Raw genomic sequence first — 27721 nt, 5'->3', positions numbered from 1 at the left:
TGTGAAACAGTGACTTCATCACTCACATTGATCTTTCGTCCAAAGTTGTTCAACGCGGTGTGGTGCATTTTGGCCTTGCACCTATTCCTGGATTTCATGAGTGACTCTAGAAAGTCTGCCCAAGCTTTCATAGAGGCGGCCCCACCTCAACACTCATATAGGTGAATCTATCAAGTGTACACCACAGTCAAGCACACCACTCATTCATGAGCTATAGATTCATTAAGAGAAAAACTCAACCTCCATCGCTGTAGTATACACTATCCTATACCATACTACACCATAGGGATGAACTCAAATAGAAATTGGATAGTGTCTTCTCAAATTGACAAGTGACTTGTTCTTACCCATATGAACATAGCCTTGCAAATTTTCACAATCTATGTTGGGTTACCATCACTTTCAATTTTTGTAGTGGACATAAATCCATCCCCCTCGATGTATATATCATCCACTAGTTTCTTGCTCAGTGGGATTATCACAGGATCCTTTATATATATCACTCAACTCAACAACGCGTTGTTTCACAAAATCACAATATACATTGACTAAGACGTCTCTTAATCAATATTTCATCATTTATTTTCAAATGTACATCTATGATTTATTATCATAGGCTTACTTAGATAAATTCTAAGCAACAACATCTCCATTTAAGAGAGAAATTAAATCTATATTTAGATTTATTTGTACAAGTCTACTTGAAGATTTTCAAGTGACAACACCCCCACATTTTGGTAGAATTAAGTTTCCAAACAAATTATTTATCCAAGTCTATTTGAAAGATTTCCAAGTGACAAACCCCCACATTGGAGAAATTAATCCACATATAAGTATCCGCACGTTTTATTAATCATCATTGTATTATTCTAATACAATGGATAATCCACAATATGTCATATAACATTTTATGTGTGTATCTCAAATATCTCAGAGTCATGACCATATCCAAGTCTACTTAGATTAGAATATTTCTAAGCGACGACTTTTCTATCACATATTGAGGTCATGAAATTTCTCAGCAAAATATCTCATCAATTTGCTTTCAAGTTCCAACACCTATACAAATTTACATCTCCGGCGGCAACAAATACTACTGCATCACTTGAATAACAATTAGCGAACAATATAAACAGTGAACTACCAAAGTGCCATAAAGATATACAGAACTTTTAAATCAATTTATATTGTCTCAAACATACACTAGAAAAACTTATCCATTAAACTTCTCAAGTACAAAATAAATTTTGACAATATTGGATAAACCCCCACATCAAAAACCATTTTACACAAATTGAAATACACATATCAATAAATTTTATACCCACAAAATTTCACTTTTCCAGTTATAAAAGTCATATATCAATTTTCACATAATAAATAAGCAAAATAATCTTTCACGATAAAATAAAAATTTATCAAACAATGCTTTTGATATATACACATTAACTTAAATTCTGCAATATGAATATGCCTCGACATTAAAATATATTTTACACAAATTCATCAATTTAATTTATACATGATAAATCTACTAATTCTGCACAATATATTAAATCCTCAAAACAATTTTGTCATCCACAACAAATAATTCACTTAACAAGGACTACATGCTTTAGTATATAATTCAAAATTAATCATGCTTATTCACATATTCCAAATCAAATAAATCAGTGATATTCAACATATTTTAAAAATAACACACAAGCTCAAAATTTAATCACAAATTCATACACATTCAAATCAATTAATCAATACTATGACAGATTATCTGAAGCTAAAATAAATCCACAAGATAAATTATCATGTTAGACAGACTCCAAACTTACATACATAGTATATAGTATTAACATAGGTACAAAATAACTATACCATAACAATAAGCAATTCAATATTAAACCAGCATGAATAGTATTGAATGTACACAATATTTTAAAGTCTAAAATCACATAGTGTTAGACGTCAATGACACTTAAACATAAAACCTTTTCTAAAACATTGACGTCTTTAATTTTAATGCCCACATATACTTTTGAATAAACGGGACTAGTATTTTTATTCAACTAGAATTAGGAACACTGATCGAGCAAATCATAGCAAACATAAATAGACACCCAAACTCATGTACATAGTTTGCAGTTAACACTGATAAATCATATTTGAGCAAGAAAAAATAGATAAAGTGAAATAATTAAATAGAACCTGGATGAAACTCATTCACCATTTCTCTATACAATCAAGATCACCACGCTCCTGGAGTGATTAGCCTCAAAATTTGCTTTCCATCGATATCATACTAAATTCATTTCACAATTTAAAATTTATAAACAAATCATTTGATCCAAAAAATAAATATAATGATAATTCTACATAATTCCATGTCAACAAAACTACTCTTAAGATTGTTGGAAAAATATGACATAGAATTATTTCATTACAATAAATCAAAGAAATATTACAACAAATAAATATGATACATAATAAAATAAAATATATAATGAGAAGAACTTATCGAATTTGACTGAGGCGTGCAAATGCACTGGGCTTAAGAGTATTTCGCCACCACAGGTAAGTTACCCGGTGCAGTTGGTCTCATAGCTAATACCCTCCAGGATACAACAGTCACTTCTTGCTAGCACCGCACGTGAATTAGCAAGGTCTCAAGAACCACTTTTTGGATGCTCAAGGAAACTTAGTATTATAAATGTTTATTTTCTCTCTAACTCACCGTCCTTTTTGGCTAGCCATCACCCATGCATATATATACATATATACCACTTTATTAGAAAACAATAAGTTTACGTTGCAGCATAACGGAGCCCTTTTAATTAGGATTGATTACATATTAATTTTGTCAATGAAATAGGAACGGCTAAGCAACCATTTAATTAGAAACATGACCAATTAAAATTAATAATAATGATAAAATAACTTTGAAATAAATTACACATAAAATATCCTACAAAAGCAGTCAGGACGCATGTGGTATAACAGACTGAGTGAATATTTATTTAAAGAAGGCTATGTAAATAATCCTATTTGCCCTTGTGTCTTTATAAGAAAAACAATATCTGGTTTTGTAATAATCGCTGTCTATGTTGATGATTTAAATATCATTGGTACCAATAAAGAAATTAAAGAAGCAAGAGATTACTTAAAGAAAGAATTTGAAATGAAAGATTTGGGGAAAACCAAATTCTGCCTTGGTTTGCAAATTGAATATACTAAAAATGGTATATTGGTACATCAATCAAACTATACAGAAAGGGTATTGAAAAGATTCAACATGGACAAAGCCAACCCTTTGAGTACCCCAATGATGGGCAGAACATTAAATGTTGAAAAGGATCCGTTTAGACCTAAGGAAGAAAATGAAACAGATCTTGGCTCTGAAGTACCATACCTCAGTGCCATTGGGGCACTCATGTACCTTGCCAACTGTACAAGGCCTGATATAGCCTTTGCAGTGAATTTACTAGCAAGATTCAGTTCATGTCCTACAAAGAGACATTGGAAAGGAATAAAACATATTTTTCGATATCTCCGAGGTACTTCTGATTTTGGTTTGTTTTATTCTAACAATACAAAACCAGTTTTACTTGGTTATGCAGATGCAGGATATTTGTCAGATCCACATAATGCTAAATCACAGACTGGATATGTGTTTACATATGGTGACACCGCAATATCATGGAGATCTCAAAAGCAAACACTTGTAGCAACTTCTTCAAATCATGCTGAAGTAATTGCACTCCATGAAGCTAGCAAAGAATGTAGATGGTTGAGATCAGTAACTCAACATATCCAAGGAACGTCTGGTTTACCAACTGATAAGAATCCAACAATTTTGTATGAAGACAATGCTGCATGTGTTACTCAGATGAAAGAAGGTTACGTCAAAAGTGATAGAACCAAACACATCCCTCCAAAATTCTTCTCATTCACACAAGAGCTAGAAAGAAACAAAGAGGTTGATATTCAATACATTCGTTCGAGTGAAAATGTGGCCGATCTCTTTACAAAGGCACTTTCTACATCAGTCTTCAAGAAACACGTACGAAGTATTGGAATGCGTCACCTTCGAGACCTTTGAAGAAGAATTACCTAGGCTTGGTTAAGGGGGAGCATAATGTTGTACTCTTTTTCCCTTATTGAGGTTTTTATCCCAATGGGTTTTTCCTAATAAGGTTTTTAACGAGGCAGCACATGTTCCCATCACAATCTCCTCGACCAAGCTTCAATAAAGCACCATGATAGATATTTCAAAGGGGGAGTGTTATAATAAATTGGAAAATCAACAAAATTATCTTGAAAGACATTGGTTACTATTAATGTTGAAATATCTATCTATAATGTCAACTTAAAATAGTAATGTAAAATTATCAATGTAAATGTCAACTTGCAATAGTAAATCTAAGTTAATGTATTCATAATTTTAGTAGTATAAATACCACCCTTTGGATCATGTAAAAGACACCCTTGAGAGCAAAAAGTAATCTCATAAAACTTCTCCATTCTCTCCATTCTCTTCATTAGCATAATATATATTTATAGTATTATAACTACATTAGTAATTTATATCATTATATTAGTCCTTTAAGAATACTTAAATATTTGATTTTCTCAAGAACACTTTTTTTTTAAATGATTAAATCAATCATTCACTGCGATTTTTACACCAGCCAGAACTTCAATATTCATATACGCACGAGTGGTCACACGATTGGTCATTGATGAAAATAAATAAAAGCATCCCCTTAACCAAAAGAAAGTCTAAGTTCATCAAATTTAAACAAAACTCCACCACCCAACTTCAGTTCTTTTCATTTTGCCACATCAATTTTGTTCATATCAACACTCGTCAACATGCATGCCATACCATGGCCAAATGTTCATGCATCACAATCATATATCTTTTATCTCTATAGCTATAAATGCCCTTTGATCTCAGTGTACTCCATCATCTCATCATCCAAGCTATAAGTGACATCAATTCAAAATCAATATGACAATGAAAGCACCATTTCAACTTTTGATGCTGCTAGGAATTGTTTTCCTAGCCTCCTCAGTTTGTGTCTCTTCAAGACAGCACGATCAAGATCAAGAGAATCCATTTTTGTTTAAGTCTAACCGTGTCCAAACTCTTTTTGAAAACGAAAACGGTCACATCCGTCTCCTTCAAAGGTTTGATAAACGTTCTCAAATTTTTGAGAATCTCCAAAACTACCGTCTGTTGGAATATAATTCTAAACCTCACACACTCTTTCTTCCACAACATAATGATGCCGACTTCATCCTTGCAGTTCTAAGTGGTAACTAAATATTTATCTTATTTTATGTAAAAAAATTATTATTTAAGGTTTAATCTTAAATTAAATATTGAAAAAGATGTAAGGTTTATATGAATTTTATTTTTACAAAGAATGATATTTCATACCTTAAAAGTTCATTAATTAAATTAATAAAGAACGAGTAATTTTTTATTTTAAAAGTTCCTTTATAAGGATGAATTAATTTTTTTAAAAAAATCTATTGGCAATTGGAATTTGCAGGAAAAGCCATTCTCACTGTGTTGACTCCCAATGATAGAAACTCTTTCAACATTGAGCGTGGTGATACCATTAAACTTCCTGCTGGCACCATTGCTTATTTAGCAAACCGAGACGACAAGGAAGATCTTAAAGTATTAGATCTTATCATTCCCGTAAACAGACCCGGTCAGTTTCAGGTAATATATATATATATATATATATGACATTTTACCGTATCATAAAAATTTGTAGTCTAATTTTTTGTTCTCTTACCATTGTTTTTTGTAATCTTTTTAACAATCTTTCTTACTGTCTGGAAGTGAAAACCATCAATCATTCTTATCTGGGTTCAGCAAGAACATTCTAGAGGCCTCCTTCAATGTAAGCATACAACACACCATTTATTCTTTTTTTTAAGCATTTGTTTTATTTAATATGATAGATATCGACTATGTACTTAGGCTGATTATGAGGAGATAGAGAGGGTTCTTTTAGAAGAGCAGAAGAAAGATCCACAACACAGAAGAGACCTTAGGGATAGGAGGAAGAGGCACCAGAGCGAGGAAGCAAATGTAATAGTCAAAGTATCAAGGGAACAAATTGAGGAACTGAGCAAAAATGCTAAATCTAGCTCCAAAAAAAGTGTATCTTCTGAATCTGAACCATTCAACTTGGGAGACCGCAACCCTATCTATTCCAACAAGTTTGGCAACTTCTTTGAGATAACCCCAGAGAAAAATCCACAACTACAAGACTTGGATATACTTGTCAACGCCGTAGAGATTAAGGAGGTATATCAAAATTAATTAATTAATTAATTAATTAATTAATTATATATATATATATATATATATATATTAAAATTAGAGAACATATAGCTTAAATATTTAATGATTTTTTTTTCAAATTTAATTTTAGGGATCTCTTTTGTTGCCACACTACAATTCAAGGGCCACATTGATAGTAACAGCTGTTGAAGGAAAAGGAGAATTTGAACTTGTGGGTCAAAGAAATGAGAATCAACAAGAGCAAAGAGAAGAAGATGAGGAAGATGAAGAAGAAGGACAAGAAAGAAGCAGACAAGTGCAAAGGTACAAAGCTAGGTTGTCACCAGGTGATGTTTTTGTAATTCCAGCAGGTCATCCAGTTGCTGTGAGTGCTTCCTCAAATCTCTATTTAGTTGGATTTGGTATCAATGCTGAGAACAACCAGAGGAACTTCCTTGCAGGTATACTATATATTATCATTAGCATGTTATTTTACTATCATATTATTAATTATTTCTATTTTTCATGACATTTTAACATTGATTACAATATTTTTCTTCTACTTTATTGAATGAGAAAAAAAGCTAATTAAGTTTTTTGGTTGTGATCGATTGAAAATTTAAAGGTGAGGAGCACAATGTGATAAGTCAGATACATAGATCAGTGAAGGAGCTTGCATTCCCTGGATCTGCTCAACAGGTTGATAAACTATTAAAGAATCAGAAACAATCTTACTTTGCAAATGCTCAGCCTCAAAAATGGGAGGAAGAAAGCCAGAGAAAGAAGGGTCCCATATCTTCAATTTTGGAAGCTTTTTAATAAGTGATCAAATATTATGCACGTATGCTATAAAGAGCTATACTAGCTCATAGTGAACAATAAATAAAACGGCTTCTATTGTACCAATAACTAGAGTTCTACGTTTCTACCATGAATAAATAAATCAATTAAGAATAAGTTTTTGAATCTCTTCTCTGTTTTTCTTTTAATTTGATACTCTCCTCTGGTATGTTGGAAAAATATAACATAGAATTATTTCAATAATAATAAATCAAAGAAATATTAGAACAAATGAATATGACTAATAATAGAATAAAGGCAAAATTACACTACAGGTCCTTTATCTTTTTTTTTTTGTAATACTTTGGTCCTTATCTTATTTATTTATAAAAAATAAAGGACCAAACTGTTACAAATAAAAAAAGATAAAAGACCAAACTGTTACAAAAAAAGGGACTAAAGTGTTAAAAAAAATAAAGGACTAAAGTGTTACAAATAAAAGATAAAGGACCAAAGTGTTGCAAAAAAAAGATAAAGGACCAAAGTGTTATAAATAAATAAGATAAAGGACCTGTAGTGTAATTTTGCCTTTATTTTATTATTACATCTTACGGCTAATTAGACCTGTGCATTGCACGGGTCAATGTTCTATAGTTTGTTAAATTTTTCTAGGCTGCTCTTAGTTCACCTAAAATAATACTTGTTAAATCTCTTATTCTTATCATAGCCTATTTTTAGTAAAAAATAATCTTGTCTATCTTTATTAAAGTAATAAGTAAAAAAAAATCTTTATCAAAGAAATTTAGTTGATAATAATATATTATTCATTTTGACACATATCGGAGTCTCAGTGATAGTTAATTAATTTAAGATAATTGATTTTAAATTAATGGAAATAAATCTCTTAATTTTAATTCGTATATGATATTATCAATATATTATTTAACTCAATATTACCCTAGTAAGACAAAAGATAGAAAAATCGTATGCTATTCAATTTTTTTTATCACATTATGATCATATCATATCACATCAATATTTATATTTGCTAATACTATCATATCAATGTTATTTATTTTTGTTAATACTATCATATCAATGTAATTATTTTATACCAACCACCAAAAGTCCAAAAGAGTCATTCACACTTAGTGACCAAAACTCTATATAACCACTAAATCAGTTTAGATGTTAAACCACAAACAAAAATATTTTTCTTTAGTCTAAGTTAGTGTTGCAACAAGCATAAATTTATGGCTTCATTAAGGAGGATCCGAACTATTTTGTTAATTTTCACTTTAATCCTAGCAATGCAAATGTCATTTTCTACTGGTAAGCCTTTATTTAAGGATATGCATGCCTATACACACATATTTTTTTTATATTATATTTTTATTTTTTTGCAACATATCTTATTCACTTAGCTCTTCAATTGTATAGATATACAATATGCATATCGATCGGATAATGCTGTGGTGGATCCGTTGTACAAGTGGTCCATAATGCTTAAAATTATCAGAAATCTCTAACGATTGTCGATAATACTTCTTAAAAGTAAAAATCATGATTCTTCTCGTTTTTACGACTAAAAAATGACATTATTAGTGTCAATTAAGTACGCGTTACATATTTATTATATGTTGTTTTGATTAAACCGATGTCAATTAAGTCATTATTTCAATCATAAAAATAAAAATAATCATTAAATTATACGTTCCAACATCAACGTATATATTATCAATAATATTTTAAATATTTTTTATGTACTAGTCACCATGTAATATGTATATCCTTGTTGATATAATTGACTAATTTAATTTCTTTTTGTATTATCTATTTTGAATTATACTAAGGTATTGGTGTCAATTTTGGGAGGAATGGTGACAATCTTCCAAGCCCACAAAATGTTGTAAGTCTTTACAAGAAGTGTGGCATTAAGCTTCTACGACTTTTTGAGCCAAACCCTGATATATTAGAAGCATTGAAGGGATCCAATTTGCAAGTGAGTCTTGGAGTAAAAAATGGAGATGTGCAAAGCTTAGCATCATCTAAAGAAGCTGCTAACCAATGGGTTAATACTAATGTTGCCCCTTACAAAGGTGATGTTAATTTCAAATGGATTGTATTAGGAAATGAGATTATTCCGGGCGCCGAAGGCATTTATGCTACTCAAGCTATGAAAAACATTAAAGATGCGATAAATTCGATTGGCTTGACTAAAACTATAGTGACCACATCATTTTATATGCCTGGAATTGCAACCTCTTACCCTCCATCTGCAGGGGCATTTACCAAAGATGTGGTAAATGTTATGAAAGATGTTACTGCTTATTTACTTCAAACTGGAGCACCCCTTATGGCTAATGTGTACCCGTATTATGCTTATACATCAAATCCAAAAGACATTAAGTTAGAATATGCCACATTTCAAACCACAAATACTGTAGTGGTGGATGGTGGCTTGAGTTATTCTAACCTTTTTGATGCAATGGTTGATTCAGTTTATGCAGCATTAGGAAAAATAAATGCAGGGAATGTTTCTCTTGTAATTGGAGAAACTGGTTGGCCTACTGCAGGGAATGAGCCTTATTCAAGTAAGGAAAATGCTAAGACATATAACAAAAATTTGATACAATATGTGCAAAGTGGCAAAGGTACACCAAAAAAACCAAATCAAACTATTGATGTGTTTATATTTGCAATGTTCAATGAAAATCAAAAGACAACTGGAATAGAGCAGAATTGGGGACTGTTTTATCCCAACATGAGTCATGTTTATCCTCTTCTAAATTGTTGATTGTAATATGAATTGCAATATTTAAATATAAGTTGTACATTGTGAACACTTATAATTCAATGGTAAACAAAAGGAATTGTTGTTGCTATGTCGTTGAAGACGAAAACAATATTTGCTGAACTTTGCCACCTAATATCGTGTGTTCATTGTTTGCGATTATTGTGTTCTTTACTTTATTAAACCAGTTTTTTTCTAAGGTAATATTAATAATTTTGTTAGAAATATTAAAATGGTATACATTTACTCTATAAATATCTATGTCTAGAGTTAAAGGTATTGAAATACAATTCAAGTTATATTGCGATATTTATAATTCACATTGTAGTACAAAGTTTATGGTTGTACACAACATATAGATGTCATGTCACTCCCATAAGTTAATTATTACCATACACATATATACTCTAATAAACACTATTAAAACTTAATATACCATACCCAACCAACAATAACAAAATTGATGAAATAACAAAAACTTATAGATATAATCCGATAATAACACATTAATCAAACTAACTATGAAATTATCTTTCATTTGCGTCGAACAGTAATTGGGCTCTAACATTGTGTTTTCCATTTGTCCATATCAATTCACCAAATTAGTATTTCCTTCTTGGAGTCTGATGGTGGCTCTACAAGTGCACATAATCGCAACCAAGTAATAAAGTGATGAGTTATCGTTCTCCACAGGGATTGTGCCAAAATTACTAGTTTCGCTTAGAAATTTAGAAAGTAAAGTTGTTTTGCATAAGCTTTGTTTGTTTTAGAGAGTTTTGCATTCAATAAAAGTAAATAACAATAAAGTAAAGGACAAGAAATTAAAGAGCAATAATAATAAAGAGGTTGTGTGAGTAGATGCACGGGGTGGTTAAGTGTTTCAAATCTCTCCCTTACTCCTGCTTGGTAAGTGGCGTTATACTATACCTCATTACTAGTTATAAGCTACCGGATTAATTTCTATTAAAATAAGTCTAGTATTACTATACTTATTTCTATTGCAATCTGACTTGGGTCGAACCAATTAAGCGTTGTGATGGATAATTTTCGCAAGTGAACGAATTACCACGTAGTAATAAAAATATCGATCCACAGGGATTGTGTGATTAAACGAGTCTAATAGTGTTCATAAACATGATGCAAAGAATACACATAAATTGGGGGTTTGGTTTGAAAGATGTGCTTGTACGAAAAGGTTGAGAATCAATTGATTAAGAATGAGGTTGGATCGTCGACAATTCCCTAAACAATAGTATTCACATGCAATTCAATTGTATCGTAATGAATCACTCGAATGTTACAACTAGATCAACAATATGGTGAATCGCAATCTCTTGTCAAAATCCACCCTATCCTCTACCGATACTTCTCCAATCTCTTGGATGGAAGCTACCGGTAGCGGAGTATTTGAAAACGCGTTGATCGTATGCTACATTCTATGTTTCAATCTCTCGACCGGAAACACTCAAATGCACAATGAATTCAGTTCTGATTTCAACTCATACTCTCGTACATAATTAAAATCTAAGTTCATTGCAAGATTGATCAGAAATTGTAAAGCATTAAGGATAGAATTTCATTGAATAACATTCATAAAAGAGAGATTCAATACAGATACAATTGATTACATGGAATACAGTAGTTTAGTTCCTCATCATGATCCAACCTCAATGGAGGTCTAGCCTCTCATCGTGAAGTAGCTCGATTCTTGCTCCAACTTCAAAGAATCCACTCCCATGATGTTGAATGCTTCCAATCTAGCCACCTTAGCCTCTGGAACACAGGATCAGTCTTCAATCGTGCCTGGAATTCCCAAGATCAAGATCAGATTCCCCAAATTTTCCAACCCTTTCTCAGAAAAACAGAATTCCTTATATAATATTGCAACCACGCCGCGCGTCAGATCTATCACGCCGCGCTTGGTTGCAAACCCATCAACTACGCCGCGCGTGGTAACAGAATCACGCGGCGCGTGATCAAGTCAGAGAGCAAACCAATTCCTGAACAAAGCTTCACGCCGCGCGTGGTCAGGTTTCACGCCGCGCGTGATCAGAGTGAAAACTTGGCTCCCTGTGATCTCCATCACGCGGCGCGTGATGGGCTACGCCCCCAGCGTAGTGAACCTCAGTAATTTCCTGCAATTTTCCTGTTTTCTTGTAAAACAAGTAATCAAGTTTCTAATTAGATTTCTCTTATATTTATTGCTAAAAACCTACTAAAAAGCATTTAATGTTGCTAAAATAGGCATGGATTAGAGAGTGTGACGATCCGTCATCACAACCCCAAACTTAAACCTTTCCTTCTCCTCAAGGAAACAACTTTTACCTCAAGCTTTTGTGTCAAGACCTTGGCATTTTCCTTAAATTCACTCGAATCATACATACGTGAGAATCACCTGATGATCAATGATCCACCTGCAAACAATGCTCAACTGCACAATCGTTCCCGCAAGACATTTTCAAGTAGTTCACACTTTTCGACCAAGGCTCTATGATTTCATCACACTACTCACATACACTCTTCAGTTTTGGTAATTCACTCAACTCAACACATCAATGCAAGTCAACAATAATTTTGCAAGTAGTCTAAGAATTCATTCGGTTCACTTTGTGCACACACATTAGAGGTCTTTTAGGGTTATAACGTGGCTTGGCTAGGGTGGATGGTGATATTTTGGATAAGTAGTAGAAAAACTTGGAGTTAGATCCCCTTATTAGTCAAAGAAAATTTTCATAAACCAACCCTTATTCTTTTGAAACATAGTGGACTAGAGAACATGTTCATTTCAACACACAAGTTAGCAATTCTTTTTGAACTCAAGGCTATCACTTCTTTTTGCATTTCTTTTCTCTTTTTCAACATATTCATTTCTTTTCTTTTCTTTTTTGTCTTTATTCTTTCTTTTGTTTCTTCCACATAAAGCCTTGTAATCTTTGAAAATTTTTCTCAATTTTTCAAATCAAACTTTTGTAAGTTCTCTAGTACCCTCACCCCAAACTTTATTTGTTGTTAATTCCAAAGAGCAACCCCAAACTTAGTGGTGAGCAATGCGCATCAACCACTAATTAGGTGCCTAACCTCCAAGAAAGTCATTCCTTTTTTCATCAAAAATTTCTAAAGGTTTTGCAAAAATAACATTTTCTTTTTCAGCTCAAATTGGTTAAGCAAAGGATAATTATATGTAAGGGTGGATAGAAAGGCTCAAAGGGACCAAGGAACATGCCTCGTGTGTGCTACAAAAGTACCAATCAAATAAAAAGACGACAAGCAAAATCGAGAGACAATACATGAGTGGATATCACACATAGAAGGAAAAGGAGTGTTTGGCTCAATACCTCTCGGTTGGGTCGAATCAAAGAACCGGTCAAAAAGTGTGCGTTCCCTTCCTTTGCCTCTTGATCACATGAGTGCAACAAGCTATTGCACTGCAGGTTTCACATATCACACACGGAGAAAATCAAGTAATTGATACTCAAGTAACAAGAAGGAACATGCCAAAATATTGAAACAAACTCTAAAAGTAAAAACCATTCCACAATCAAACAAGACAAAGTTCAAATTAAAAGTTAAAATAGTACATCCAGCCAAATCCAAGCAACATCAAAATATTATTACAAACCAACGAAAGTAAAGTAAACGAAAGTAAAAGGTAGAGATAGAGTAGTAAAGCAGCAGCAGCAGAGAATCAGAGAGCAGAGAAGCCCTTACTTCACAGTTTTTGAAACTTCTTACCAACAAAAGTGCATAATCTATGAATGAAGATTGAATTAATGAAATGAAGGTTTACTGAATTCACTTGCACTGATTTTAGGCTTCACATCGCACTTAAGAACTTAGTGAAATTGATAGATCTGAAGCCTAAAACCAAGCAGATGAATCTGAACCTTGATGAATGGTGCGTCTTTAGCTAGAAATTGAGAGTTTAAATAATCAGAACAGAGTCACCTGATGACGCCGCGCGTGACTTACTCCACGCCGCGCGTGATCTATTTCAAATTTCTCTTTGGACCCAAACTCCAACGGTCATGTTGACCAAATTCCAACGGTCAAGTTGTCCTGACGACGCCGCGCGTAGCCCTTACTCACGCCGCGCGTGACCACTTTAACCAGAATGACTTTCCTCTCTGCTTTGGTCACGCAGCGCGTGAAAGATACCATGCCGCGCATGATCACTAGTCAGCGAGCTAACTTATCCATTTCCATCGTCACGCCGCGCGTAGGAAGCCTTCACGCCGCGCGTGATCGACACTCTAGTGGAACCCTTTTCCTCAACTTACACTACGCCGCGCGTGAGCTTTATGACACCTCCAGCGTAGTTCACTTCAACAGTCCTCTGTTTTTGCTCTGTTTGCTGCTGAATGCTGCACACCTACCTACATATTGCAAAACAAAACAAACTAATCATTAGAAACCATTGGGTTGCCTCCCAACCAGCGCTTGTTTAACGTCCCGATGCTTGACGTTCCATGCCCCTAAGGGTCTTGGAAGAAAAGAGCCACATTGTGCCGAACGAGCTCTCCACCACGATAAACTTTCAACCTTTGACCATTCACCTTAAAACTCTGATTCTCCTCCCCTGATTTAAAGATTTCCACAGCCCCATGTGGAAACACTTCCTTAACCACAAAAGGACCGGACCACTTGGACTTGAGTTTACCGGGAAATAACTTGAATCGAGAGTTAAATAGTAGCACCAACTGTCCTTCGTGAAACTCTTTTGGAACTAATTTCGCATCATGATAGCGTTTAGTCCTTGCCTTGTACAGCACCGCATTCTCATATGCCCTTTCGCGCCATTCTTCTAACTCATTGAGCTTCAACAACCGAGCTCTACCGGCGAGTGTGGCATCCATGTTCAGTTGCTTAACAGCCCAGTATGCTTTGTGCTCAAGCTCCACTGGTAAATGACATGCTTTCCCATAAACCAACTGATACGGGGAAAAACCGAGGTGGGTTTTAAATGCAGTACGGTATGCCCATAACGCATCATCGAGTTTGAGTGACCAATCCTTCCTTGATGAAGAAACCGTCTTCTCAAGAATCTGTTTCAACTGGCGATTGGACACTTCAACTTGTCCGGAAGTTTGAGGATGATAAGGAGTAGCAACCTTGTGCTTAACATTATACTTCCTCAACAAGTTTTCAAGATGCTGATTAATGAAGTGCTTTCCCCCATCGCTGATTAAGATCCTCGGCACCCCGAACCTTGTAAATATGTTCCTTTTGAGAAACCGCACCACAGTGGCTGAATCATTGGCTTGGCAGGCTGTAGCTTCGACCCACTTTGTAACATAATCCACACAAACCAAAATGTGCACATTAGATTGGGACGAAGGAAATGGTCCCATGAAATCGATCCCCCATACATCAAATGGTTCGACTTCAGTTAGGCCATGCTGAGGCATCTCATCTCTTTTAGAAACACTCCCCGATCTTTGACATGCATCACAAGCTTTTACAAACTCCATACAATCTTGAAAGATCGTTGGCCAAAAGAATCCACATTGTAAAACCTTCGCAGCTGTTCTTGGGCCACTATGATGCCCTCCACACGGTGAGTTATGGCAATGCCACATAATACCTCGGATCTCACTATCGGCCACACATCGACGAATCATGCCATCATTGCTCATCTTGAACAAAAATGGATCATCCCAGAAATAATGTCGCGAGTCCGCGAAGAGCTTCTTCGTTTGTTGTGCTGTCATTTCTTCCGGAATGAATCCACTAGCTTTGAGGTTGGCAATGTCACCGAACCATGGAAACTCAGATATTGCAAGCAATTTTTCATCCGGGAATTCACACTTAATCGCTTCCTCCTTATTAGTAACATCCGGATTGCTTAGCCTTGAGAGGTGGTCAGCCACCACATTCTCTACCCCCTTCTTGTCGCGAATTTCCAAATCAAACTCCTGTAAAAGCAACATCCATCGCAACAATCGCGGCTTGGAATCGCCCTTTGTCAACAAATACTTCAAAGCTGAATGATCTGTAAAAACAATCACTTTTGACCCAATTAGATAGGAACGAAACTTTTCCAAAGCGAATACCACTGCTAGCAATTCCTTCTCGGTTGTGGTGTAGTTAATTTGATTCTCATTAAGGACCTTGCTAGAGTAGTATATCACATGGAAAAGTTTGTTATGGTGTTGGCCTAGGACTGCTCCAACCGCGTAATCACTTGCATCGCACATCAATTCAAAAGGGAGATCCCATTGTGGCGCAACGATCACGGGAGCAGTGACCAACTTAGCTTTAAGACAATTAAACGCAGTCACACAAGCCTCATCAAAAAGAAACACCGTATCCTTGACTAGTAAAGATGATAAGGGTTTTGCAATTTTTGAAAAATCCTTAATGAACCGCCGGTAGAACCCGGCATGTCCGAGAAAACTCCTTACCCCCTTTACATTTAACGGTGGAGGTAGCTCTTTGATTACCTCAATTTTGGCTTGGTCTACTTCAATCCCCTTTGAGGAGATTTTGTGGCCGAGAACAATCCCTTCTCTTACCATGAAGTGACATTTTTCCCAATTTAAAACCAAAGGTACTTATACATCTTTTCAGCACATCATTCAAGTTAGAAAGACAAAAGTCGAAGGACTTACCGAAAACTGAAAAGTCATCCATAAATACCTCCATTGTGTCCTCCATCATATCGGAGAAGATGGCAAGCATACATCTTTGAAACGTTGCTGGGGCATTACATAATCCAAATGGCATTCTTCGATATGCGAACACCCCAAAGGGACAAGTAAATGCGGTTTTCTCTTGATCTTCCGGGTCGACGGTGATCTGATTGTAACCTGAGTAACCATCAAGGAAACAGTAAAACTCCTGCCCAGCTAACCGTTCCAACATCTGATCCATGAATGGCAAGGGAAAGTGATCCTTCCTAGTAGCGGTGTTGAGTCGGCGATAGTCAATGCACATACGCCATCCCGTAACAGTCCGAGATGGAATAAACTCATTCTTATCGTTTTTCACCACAGTCATCCCCCCTTTTTTCGGCACCACATGGACCGGAGATACCCAAGCACTATCGGAAATAGGGTATATCATGCCGGCCTCCAAGAGTTTCAGCACCTCTTTCTTCACAACTTCCTTCATGGTAGGATTGAGTCTTCGTTGAGGTTGCACAACTGGTTTAAACTCAGCTTCCAACTTGATTTTATGCATGCAAAAAGTGGGGCTTATTCCTTTTAGATCGGAGATAGTCCACCCCATTGCGGCTTTGTTGGACTTCAAGACCCTCAACAGTTTTTCTTCTTCCAAATGAGTGAGTTTGCTGCTAATGATGGCTGGAAACGAAGCATCATCACTTAAGAACACATACTTTAGATGTGAAGGGAGTTGCTTCAGTTCGGGAGCTTTCCTTTCTTCTTCCATTTGATCCTTAGCATTCACTTCAAGGAGGTTTTCAAACTTAGGACTTTCATCTATCCGATTAGCATTCAAATTGCTAAGACATAACTCAATTTCTCGCTCCCATTCGTCTTCCAAATTATCCATGGAGTTAACTAACACTTTTTCAAGAGTGGAAGAGGAGTGTTGAACCTTAAAAATATCTTCAATGACCTCGTCAACCAATTCAATTCTGAAACATTGAGTGTCATCGTCGTGTTGTTTCATAGCTTCAAACACATTAAAGAGGATTTGTTCGCCGTCGGTTCGGAGCATTAGTTCTCCCAACTCCACATCGATAAGGGCGCGTCCGGTAGCTAAAAATGGTCTTCCTAGCAGCAGAGGTTCCCAATTCTTATCTTCTTCCATGTCTAAGACAACAAAGTCAGCTGGGAACACAAATCCGCCGACTCGAACCAGAACATCATGCAGGATACCTTCCGGATACACGATGGATCTATCCGCCAAAGAGAGACTCATCTTTGTCGGCTTTGCTACGGCTCCCGGTATCTTCTTCATCATAGAAAATGGCATCAAATTTACACTTGCACCCAAGTCACACAAAGCCTTTCCAATAGTAAGATCCCCAATGGAACAAGGGATTGTAAAGCTCCCCGGATCTTTCTTTTTCTGAGGCAGCTTCCGTTGAATGAGGGCGCTGCACTCTTCCTTCATACTTACCATTTCATCATCTAATGGTTTTCTTTTCTTTGTAAGCAGCTCCTTCAAAAACTTTGCATAACTTGGCATTTGCTCCAATGCCTCAACTCATGGTATAGCCATCTCAAGCTTGTTCAACACCTTCATGAACTTCTTGAACTCCTTCTCTCGCTCAAGATTCTTAACTTTCTTTCTCCTAGGGTACGGCATCCTAGCATATGGTGATTCATCAATTCCCTTACCTTTCTCAACCTTCTTACTTTCTTTTTCTTTTCTCTCCCTCTGTTTTTCAACTTCTTCTTCCTCATCCTCACTAATCTCCACTTCCTTAGACATATTTTCAGTTTCCACTTCTCCCTCATGTCTCTCATTTTCAACTACAACTTCTTGCTTATTTTCAACCTCTCCCTCATTGACCTTCTTTTTCAAGGGCTTCTCCACAGCTGGCCTTTCCGGTATCTCTCTACTCCTCAAAGTGATTCCATTGCAAGTCTCATTTTTCGGATTATCATGAGTATTTCCACCGAAACCTCCTTGGTTTTGCAACATTGAAAACTGTCTTGACAGCTGACCCATTTGCACCTCAAGATTCTTTATAGAAGCTTCATGATTCTTGTTAGAGGTTGCTTGACTCGATTTCATTGCTTCAAAGTTGCTTTGGGTCATGAGCATGAACTGATTTAGAGTCTCTTCCATCCTTGATGGAGGCCTTTGCTGCAGTTGCGGTGCACCTTGACCTTGCATGTTGTTCCCCCACCCGGACCCGTTGTTATTGTTGTTGTACGGCTTCCAGAAATTGGCTAAGTAGCGAGCCTCCTCTGAACCCTCCGGGAAGCATCCGCCATTTGGGTGGTCCTGCAAACAAAAATCACAGCGCACATTGTCAACCTTACCTATTGGAGAAGTTTGAACTTGCGGATTGGACAACAGCTTCATCATTGCTTCCATTTGGCTAGTCATTAGCTTTTGCTGTGCTAATAGGGCTGTTTGAGTATCCAATTCCAACACTCCGCCTTTCTTTTTGGCTCCTCTATCATTAGTAGCTCTATATTCGTTTTGAGCCATGCTTTCCACCAACTCTCTTGCTTCAGTTTCGTCACGGTTCTTCAACGAACCACCGGCTGATGCGTCAAGTATCATTCGCGTTTGCGCCCTCAAGCCTTGGGTAAACATTTGCATCTGATTGTGGCCATCGAAACCGTGATTCGGACACCTTTTAAGACAAACTTTGAACCTCTCCCAAGCATCATACAACGTCTCCCCATCCGCTTGCTCGAAGTTGCTAATTTCAGCCCTTCTTTCTAGAAACTTGTGAATGGGAAAGTAACGATCTAAGAACTTCCGCTCCAGCTGTCTCCAAGTCTCAATCGTTCCGGCGGGTATCGTATCCAACCAATCTTTAGCACGGCCGGTGAGAGAATGCTTGAATAACCTCAGTCTTTTGTCCGATTCGCTCACCCCCGGTGGATCGGTATAGTCGCAAGCTTCATAGAAGTGAGACAAGTGTAAGTTCGGGCATTGAGCTTCCGATCCTGAATAAGGATTCTCTTTTAGGGCGGAGAGGACCGTGTTCTTGATGTCAAATGAGACAGGATTCGCCAGCTGAAAGCCTTGATTTGCCAACGCGTCGTTGTCTCTTCTCCCATAATCGCCAAGAGTACGTCTTGGCGGTTGAGGAACCGGTGGAACCTGCTCTTCTTCCATTGTGGCTGAAATCTGTCCTTGACAGTCCGGTGTACCACCTAGCAAAGCTTTTTCTCTTGAAGCTTGAGCTTCCCTTGTTGCCTTCCGAATTGCGCGAGCTGTCTTTTCAATTTCGGGATCGAACTGTAGCTCAATGGGACCTGTCCTCCGCATGCACAAGGAAACACACAAGTAGAACGCTCCGGTAGAAAAATATAAAACAGAAAAATAAGGAAAACACAGAAAGTATGAACACTATTGCCTTGTCGAATCAATCACAATCCCCGGCAACGGCGCTAAAAACTTGATGGATAATTTTCGCAAGTGAACGAATTACCACGTAGTAATAAAAATATCGATCCACAGGGATTGTGTGATTAAACGAGTCTAATAGTGTTCATAAACATGATACAAAGAATACACATAAATTGGGGGTTTGGTTTGAAAGATGTGCTTGTACGAAAAGGTTGAGAATCAATTGATTAAGAATGAGGTTGGATCGTCGACAATTCCCTAAACAATAGTATTCACATGCAATTCAATTGTATCATAATGAATCACTCGAATGTTACAACTAGATCAACAATATGGTGAATCGCAATCTCTTGTCAAAATCCACCCTATCCTCTACTGATACTTCTCCAATCTCTTGGATGGAAGCTACCGGTAGCGGAGTATTTGAAAACGCGTTGATCGTATGCTACATTCTTTGTTTCAATCTCTCGACCGGAAACACTCAAATGCACAATGAATTCAGTTCTGATTTCAACTCATACTCTCGTACATAATTAAAATCTAAGTTCATTGCAAGATTGATCAGAAATTGTAAAGCATTAAGGATAGAATTTCATTGAATAACATTCATAAAAGAGAGATTCAATACAGATACAATTGATTACATGGAATACAGTAGTTTAGTTCCTCATCATGATCCAACCTCAATGGAGGTCTAGCCTCTCATCGTGAAGTAGCTCGATTCTTGCTCCAACTTCAAAGAATCCACTCCCATGATGTTGAATGCTTCCAATCTAGCCACCTTAGCCTCTGAAACACAGGATCAGTCTTCAATCGTGCCTGGAATTCCCAAGATCAAGATCAGATTCCCCAAATTTTCCAACCCTTTCTCAGAAAAACAGAATTCCTTATATAATATTGCAACCACGCCGCGCGTCAGATCTATCACGCCGCGCGTGGTTGCAAACCCATCAACTACGCCGCGCGTGGTAACAGAATCACGCGGCGCGTGATCAAGTCAGAGAGCAAACCAATTCCTGAACAAAGCTTCACGCCGCGCGTGGTCAGGTTTCACGCCGCGCGTGATCAGAGTGAAAACTTGGCTCCCTGTGATCTCCATCACGCGGCGCGTGATGGGCTACGCCCCCAGCGTAGTGAACCTCAGTAATTTCCTGCAATTTTCCTGTTTTCTTGTAAAACAAGTAATCAAGTTTCTGATTAGATTTCTCTTATATTTATTGCTAAAAACCTACTAAAAAGCATTTAATGTTGCTAAAATAGGCATGGATTAGAGAGTGTGACGATCCGTCATCACGTTGATAGTTTAGCCTTCGTTATTTCGTATCATTACCTTTAACGGTGCAATTATTAATCTTGCCCATGTACCGTCAGTTAGATACTGAATTTAATGGTCTCATATTGGTAGGATAAAATGTCTTTTTGGTCTGGCCTATTAATTTTGTTGTCACGGGATTAACTAATTTCCTCTAGGTTGATTCACTTAATGTGATCAATATTAAGAATGAATAATTAAATCAAAGACAAATATAGAAAATAACTTAATAACAATTGAGAATAAACTTTATCGAATCAGGGTTACATGTCTCAAACATTCATAAGGGAATTCATCTACTCGACCTAACCTAGTAAAAATAAATTACAAAGACAATAAAAGAAAAGAACATTATTGGTCTTGTAGTTCCTTGGGCCTCCTTGCCTCATCCTTAGAGTTCTCCTAACTCTAGAGTGTATATTGAATAACTCTCAATATTTCTAAATGAATAATAGTGAAGAAAGAGGGTTCTATTTATAGTTTTTCAGCTTGATTTAAGCTTTTTCTGCGCACCCATCGTATCCATCATAGCCACGATGACGTGTAAATTTGCTTCATCGTGGCCACAATGGATCATATCGTGGTATGTGTCATACCCTAATTTTGTCCTACCTTTTCATAAATTATTTTTATTATTATTATTATAAAAAATTAAAAAAATTAAAATAAAAAAAAGTGTAGCAATACTGCTTTGCAGCAGCACGCTCCCCCCCTCCCCTTTTTCCTTTTATTATTTTTAATTCAAAACAAAAGAATAGAAAAGTCAAACAGAAAATGACAAATGACAAAAAAAGAAGCAACAAACACTGTTGCAGAAACAGTATGCGCCTCCTGCTGCACGCTCCCTCCCCTGTTTTCAGCTTTCTCCATTCCTCACCATACTTTCCTCACCTTTCCTTAACCAAATCAATGACAACACAAATTCAACACTCAATCCAACTTCAACACTTCAATCCAATGGGTATTGAAACCCTAAATTTGGCTATAAATTGAGGACGATTTTTGAGGGGAGAGGGAGAGAAATCAGAGAAAGAAACACAAAAAGCTCACCTCTTCTCCATCACTTTTCCCAAATTCGAAATCCATTAAAACCACCTCCAACCTTCAAATCTCTTCACCCAAATCACTCCAAACACCTCCTTAAGCTTGAACCCGCAAGAAAAACGAAGAAAAACCGTCAACAAAAGCTTACACAAGGTTCAAAAATAGCTAATAAAAGAGTGAGAGTTAACCCACCGAAACAAAGCACAAAACAAGTAGGTTTCTAAACTTTTTTTACTCATGAACACCTACCGAAGCTTTTCCAACCCTTAATTTTGTTTAATTCCTTCAAATGTGAATTTTAAAGTTTTTTTGGGTTTTAAAGTTTCGAACTTTTTTTGATATACAAACACCTTTTAAAAAATCTAAGTTTATATTCATGTTCTACGCATGATTACTAGCGAAATGGTATATAAACTTTTGATTTTTGGTCAAGAATTGATGACGTTGTGTTTGGCCGTGAGCTTCACTTGAAGCTTTCATGGCTTCTTGTTGTTGATTCTTCAACGTGAAGAAGGTGAAGGAGGTTGATGACGATGACGTGTCAGCGCATCATTGGCTTCCTCCCAAGTTTAAAACATGTCTGTTGGATTTGGTGAAAGGCTGAGATCTATTTGATTATTTTAAAATCCAAGCCATCTGATGAATCAGAAAGCCCAGATCTGTGAAGCCTATCGCGCACCCTGATCCTGATGACACGCTGAATCATTTTTGTTCTGTTCATTTTTTTGGACAAACCGAACTGGGCTGGGCTTGGTGTTGCAACTTTGCTATTGCCTCACCCCCAGACCCCAGTGGTGGTTTATTTATTTTTTTAGTGCTTATTCATATAAGTGCTTATTCAAATAAGAGCTTATTGTCTATATTTTGTCAGCTTGATTTGTTTCTTCTTCATCTTGCTTAAATTTATTCAATACTAAATCAATAAATGGAATGAAAAAGGAAGGGACTGACGTATGACTTTATCTACCCGAATGGTTTCGAGGCCCTGACGTATGACTCGTGTCTCGGACCATTCTCATTCTCAAATCTTAAAACACACAAAAAACATCTCTTAATCTTTTCTTTTGATTTCGTTAAATCAAACTAAAAGGACTTAAGATTAAAAGGATGAAAAAGGAAGGGACTGACGTATGACTTTCTCTACCCGGATGGCTTCGAGGCCCTGACGTATGACTCGTGTCTCGAATTATCCTCATTCTCAAACATTTACACAAAACTCCTAAAACACAACTCAACACACTCAAACCTTTTCAACTGCCCTTGCGCGCAGTAAAAGTAAAACCTTTTTCATAAAACGGGTGACGTTTTCGTCCTTTCTCCGTAACACAAACAACGCTTAAGCCTCTGCCGTGCGAGCATACAAGCAGCGTTTAAATACGAGAATGCGACATTCTTCGTAATACAAACAACGCTTAAGCCTCCATTGTGCGAGCATACAAGCAGCGTTTAACTACGAGAATGCGACTTAGACGTCATGTGTCTAAAAGCAACCAACCCACAAACATTTTTTACCCTAAACTACGAAACCCTGATTTTCCCATTGCACCTGGGAATACGTAGGAGCAGGATTCAACATCTTGTCGGGCACAATAATAAAAAACAAAACCTTTTTCCCCGCATATATAATAACATAAATGATAATAAAAACAAACTTTTTTCTATCGATGAAGCGAGAAACAAACATTTAAGCAAACATTAAAAACACGTTAAAGCAAACAAACAATCTCCCTCTAAAAGGTTCCCGTTGAGTACAACGGATGTAAGGGGTGCTAATACCTTCCCCTCGCATAACCAACTCCCGAACCCATTTCTCACTCCTCAAGGTTTTCTCGATATTTTCCTTTCCCTTCTTTGGGATAAATAAAATTCGGTGGCGACTCTGTTTCTTTTCGAGTGTTCATGCTCGAGGATATTTTTCGCGCCGCAACAGTATGGTGGAAGATTTGATCAGGATTTTCTATTTTTCTTCAACCGCCTTCATCGTGTCACGATGGAAAGATTTGTTGCAGATTCTTCAATTTAAACCACCTTATCATCGTGTCGCGTTGGATCTCATCGTATGTACGATGGTGTGCGCTGTTTTTGACGTTTTTGCCATTTCTTGCTTCTGGGCCAAGTAACTTCATTTTTTCAGGTATTTACTTGCTTTTGGGCTTCAATTGCTATTAAAATTATCCTAAATTACTACTAAAAATAACATATAATTGACTGTCATCAGAGTCTCACTTCTTGCTTGCACTACAACTTGAAATGTCTTCTTTTCACCAATTTTCTTGAAATTCAATGAATTTGGTACAACAAAAATTTTATATCCAAGCATTTGGGCTTTTACAAAATATGTACTTGGTGGCCCAACATTGATAACTGTCCTAGTCACATTAACAACATTTAATCCAAGATTTGGTAATGTGATTGAAGGGTAATTCAAGTCATTTATGCTATGTGACCCTGAACATTTATGCTATGTTGAAATTACTGATCTTCTTGTGGTTAGGAGGCCCTTCAATTCACTTGAGAAACACATAGGAATCAAAACCATTGAAGCTATGAGGTCGGACATTATTTACACCCAAATGCTTAAGGACCAAAACTTCCCTCTCTCATACCAACATAAGCCGCATCCAAATGCTTTTGTTTTTTTAATAGTATTTGATTATTTAATGATTTGAATTCAGTAAAAAAAATTATTTAAAATATTTATACTTTTGCCATAATTATTTTTGAAGTTAATAAATTTTATTTTATTTTGCCATAATTTTTTTTTGTCTTAATCAAAATTAATTAATTTTTTTTCTCTTAATTATAATTTTTATCTTAATCAAAATTTACCTTAATTAAAAATAGATTTTATATAAAAAATAAGTGAAAAAAGGTAATGGAAAATTTGAAAGAATCAATGCAAATTCTTGGGAATACTTGGGGACTTTCCCGAAAACGCCAAATCCGCAGGAAATGACTCCTTAGTGTGAAATCTCTAGGAAAAATCATTGGAATATCTGCAGATTTTTTTCTGCGGGAATATTAGCAGGAAAATTCTTAGTGTGAGTTTCTAATTTTTGTTTTAGATATTATTGAAATTGATTTTTTTTACAGTGAAGCTGAAAATCGAACTTACAATCTCTAGTATATTATCCAAACCTTTATCACCGGACAAAACCAAATGGCTTCAGTTGAAATTGATAATTATGACAATATTGTTCGATGGTCTATCCACATCCAAATCCAAATGTGAATAAATTTGGGAATTAGTCATGTGCCTAGGTATTTGAACTGATTACCAAAATAAATTTTAGGTCATGAAAAAGATAGTGCATGTTATGAAGATATGTCACTACCCACTAGTAGAGACCAAAGCTATTATGAGCTGTCAAATATTAATAATTGTGAATAGGAAAGCAAATCTTAAGTGGTAAAAAATGTATAAAAGGTTATGCTAATTAATATTTTTAGGGTATTAGTTAAAAAATTAAATATAAAAGTTTTGTATTAAAAAGAATATTTTTTTTTATATTTTTAAAAAGTAAATTACATAAGATGCATGAGTCTTTTATCATGTTTAGTTCTTTAACTAGTATTCTATAGGCACTACTTAGCATCTTCTTATTCCAAATTAAAATTGGAGTTTGAACTGGTTTCTAAGAACCCCGATGTTCAACTTTCACACTCAAATATGACATATCTATAAGAACCTACTATGTGATTAAGGTGCCGTATAATTTGGACCCGTCATTCTATTGGTCCATCTTGGACCAATCCTTCCTGATACAATATATATATATATATATATATATATATATATATATATATATATATATATATATATATATATATATATATATATATATATATATATATATATATATATATATATATATATATATATATATATATAGGAGAGGGATTGATATGCACCAATCGTTGAAAAGTATGCATAACCTTTAAAAATTCATGAAATAACTCTATGAACTTTGGACTTGTGAATTCTTGTGATTCACTAGGAAATGAACTGCTTGAATGATAGATGTTTGATTTTAAAACAAGAAAATGATAGAATTTAACACAAACACATGTAAGAACGAAATTGGAACAAAGTAAAGAAAAGAGAAGAAATGGAATAAAGTAGAAGGGGCGCCACACACACTCTTTCTAAATAATAGAATAAATTAGAGAAGAAGAAAAACTTATCGATTTTGACTGAGGCGTGCAAATGTACTGGGCTTAAGAATATTTCGCCACCACAGGTAAGTTACCCAGTGCAGTTGGCCTCATAGCTAATACCCTTCAGGATACAACAGTCACATCTTGCTAGCACTGCACGTGAATTAGCAAGGTATCATAGAACTATCTTTGGATGCTCATGGGAACTTAGTATTATTATTTTACTCATTTTCATTATTCCCTATTCTACCTCCGGAGAACATAACTTTATATATAAGCCCTACATAGGATCCCCTTTCATACGTTAACTTTGCACTATTCTCTTCCTTCAAGCAAACTTATGATTCCTATTTATTAGAATTGATGGAGTAATATTACATGTAAATAGCAACTTAAAACGTAACTCAAATATTATCAATAGTAATTAATAATAATAATAATAATAATAATAATAATAAACTTTAAAAATAAATTATAAAATATCTTACAATCCCCCACAATTTATTTTAAAGTTTTAAGTTTTAAAATGTTCCCAAGAGCGTGAGACTTCAACGCATAAGCACTAGTGTCTTTTGAACTATAAACTAGTACATAGAGCAAATGAAATTTGATCCATTAGAATGTCGGTGAGATTATGATCTCTATGAACCTCATTTCGTATGTGAATCAGTGATCTCATCACTCACATTAATCTCTCGTCCAAAGTTGTTCAACACAGTGTGGTGCATTTTGGCCTTGCACCTATACCTGGATTTCATGAGTTGGTCTAGAAAGTTTGCCCAAACTTTCATAGAGGCGGCCCCACCTCAACACTCATATAGGTGAATCTATCAAGTGTACACCACAATCAAGCACACCACTCATTTATTATGAGCTATAGATTCATTAAGATAAAAACTCAACCTCCATCGTTGTAGTATACACTATCCTACACCATAGGGATGAACTCAAATAGAAATTGGATAGTGTCTCCTCAAATTGACAAGTTACTTGTTCTTACCCATATGAACATAGCCTTGCAAATTTTCACAATCTATGTTGGGTTACCATCACTTTCAATTTTTGTAGTGGACATAAATCCATCCCCTCGATTTATATATCATCCACTAGTTTCTTGCTCAGTGGGATTATCACAGGATCCTTTATATATATCACAATAAATTGACTAAGACGTCTTTTAATCAATATTTCATCATTTATTTTTAAATGTACATCTATGATATATTATCATAGACTTACTTAGATAAATTCTAAGCTTCTAAGCAACAACATCTCTACTAAGGGAGAAATTAAATCTATATTTAGATTTATTGGTACAGGTCTACTTGAAAAT

The 27721-nt window shown here is 35.7% G+C and overlaps 2 protein-coding genes across 2 annotated transcripts; both read left to right on the top strand.

Moving 5' to 3' along the window:
• Positions 1–5005: 5005 nt before the first annotated feature.
• LOC123888120 (vicilin-like) lies at positions 5006–7117 on the top strand. The gene is made up of 6 exons (XM_045937082.1): positions 5006–5312; positions 5553–5724; positions 5828–5912; positions 5993–6322; positions 6450–6759; positions 6924–7117. Exons 1-6 carry the CDS (start codon positions 5006–5008, stop codon positions 7115–7117), a joined length of 1398 nt encoding a protein of 465 aa, XP_045793038.1.
• A 1180-nt stretch (positions 7118–8297) lies between these two features.
• On the top strand, positions 8298–9875 carry LOC123888119 (glucan endo-1,3-beta-glucosidase-like). The gene is made up of 2 exons (XM_045937081.1): positions 8298–8410; positions 8932–9875. The coding sequence occupies exons 1-2, from the start codon at positions 8332–8334 to the stop codon at positions 9873–9875; spliced, it is 1023 nt and encodes a 340-aa protein (XP_045793037.1). The 5' UTR covers positions 8298–8331.
• Positions 9876–27721: the final 17846 nt, after the last annotated feature.

Source organism: Trifolium pratense, linkage group LG6, assembly GCF_020283565.1.
Source record: "Trifolium pratense cultivar HEN17-A07 linkage group LG6, ARS_RC_1.1, whole genome shotgun sequence".
NCBI lineage: Eukaryota > Viridiplantae > Streptophyta > Magnoliopsida > Fabales > Fabaceae > Trifolium > Trifolium pratense.
The sequence above is the reverse complement of the archived record's forward strand: the minus strand, read 5'-3'. Positions and strand labels throughout refer to the sequence as shown.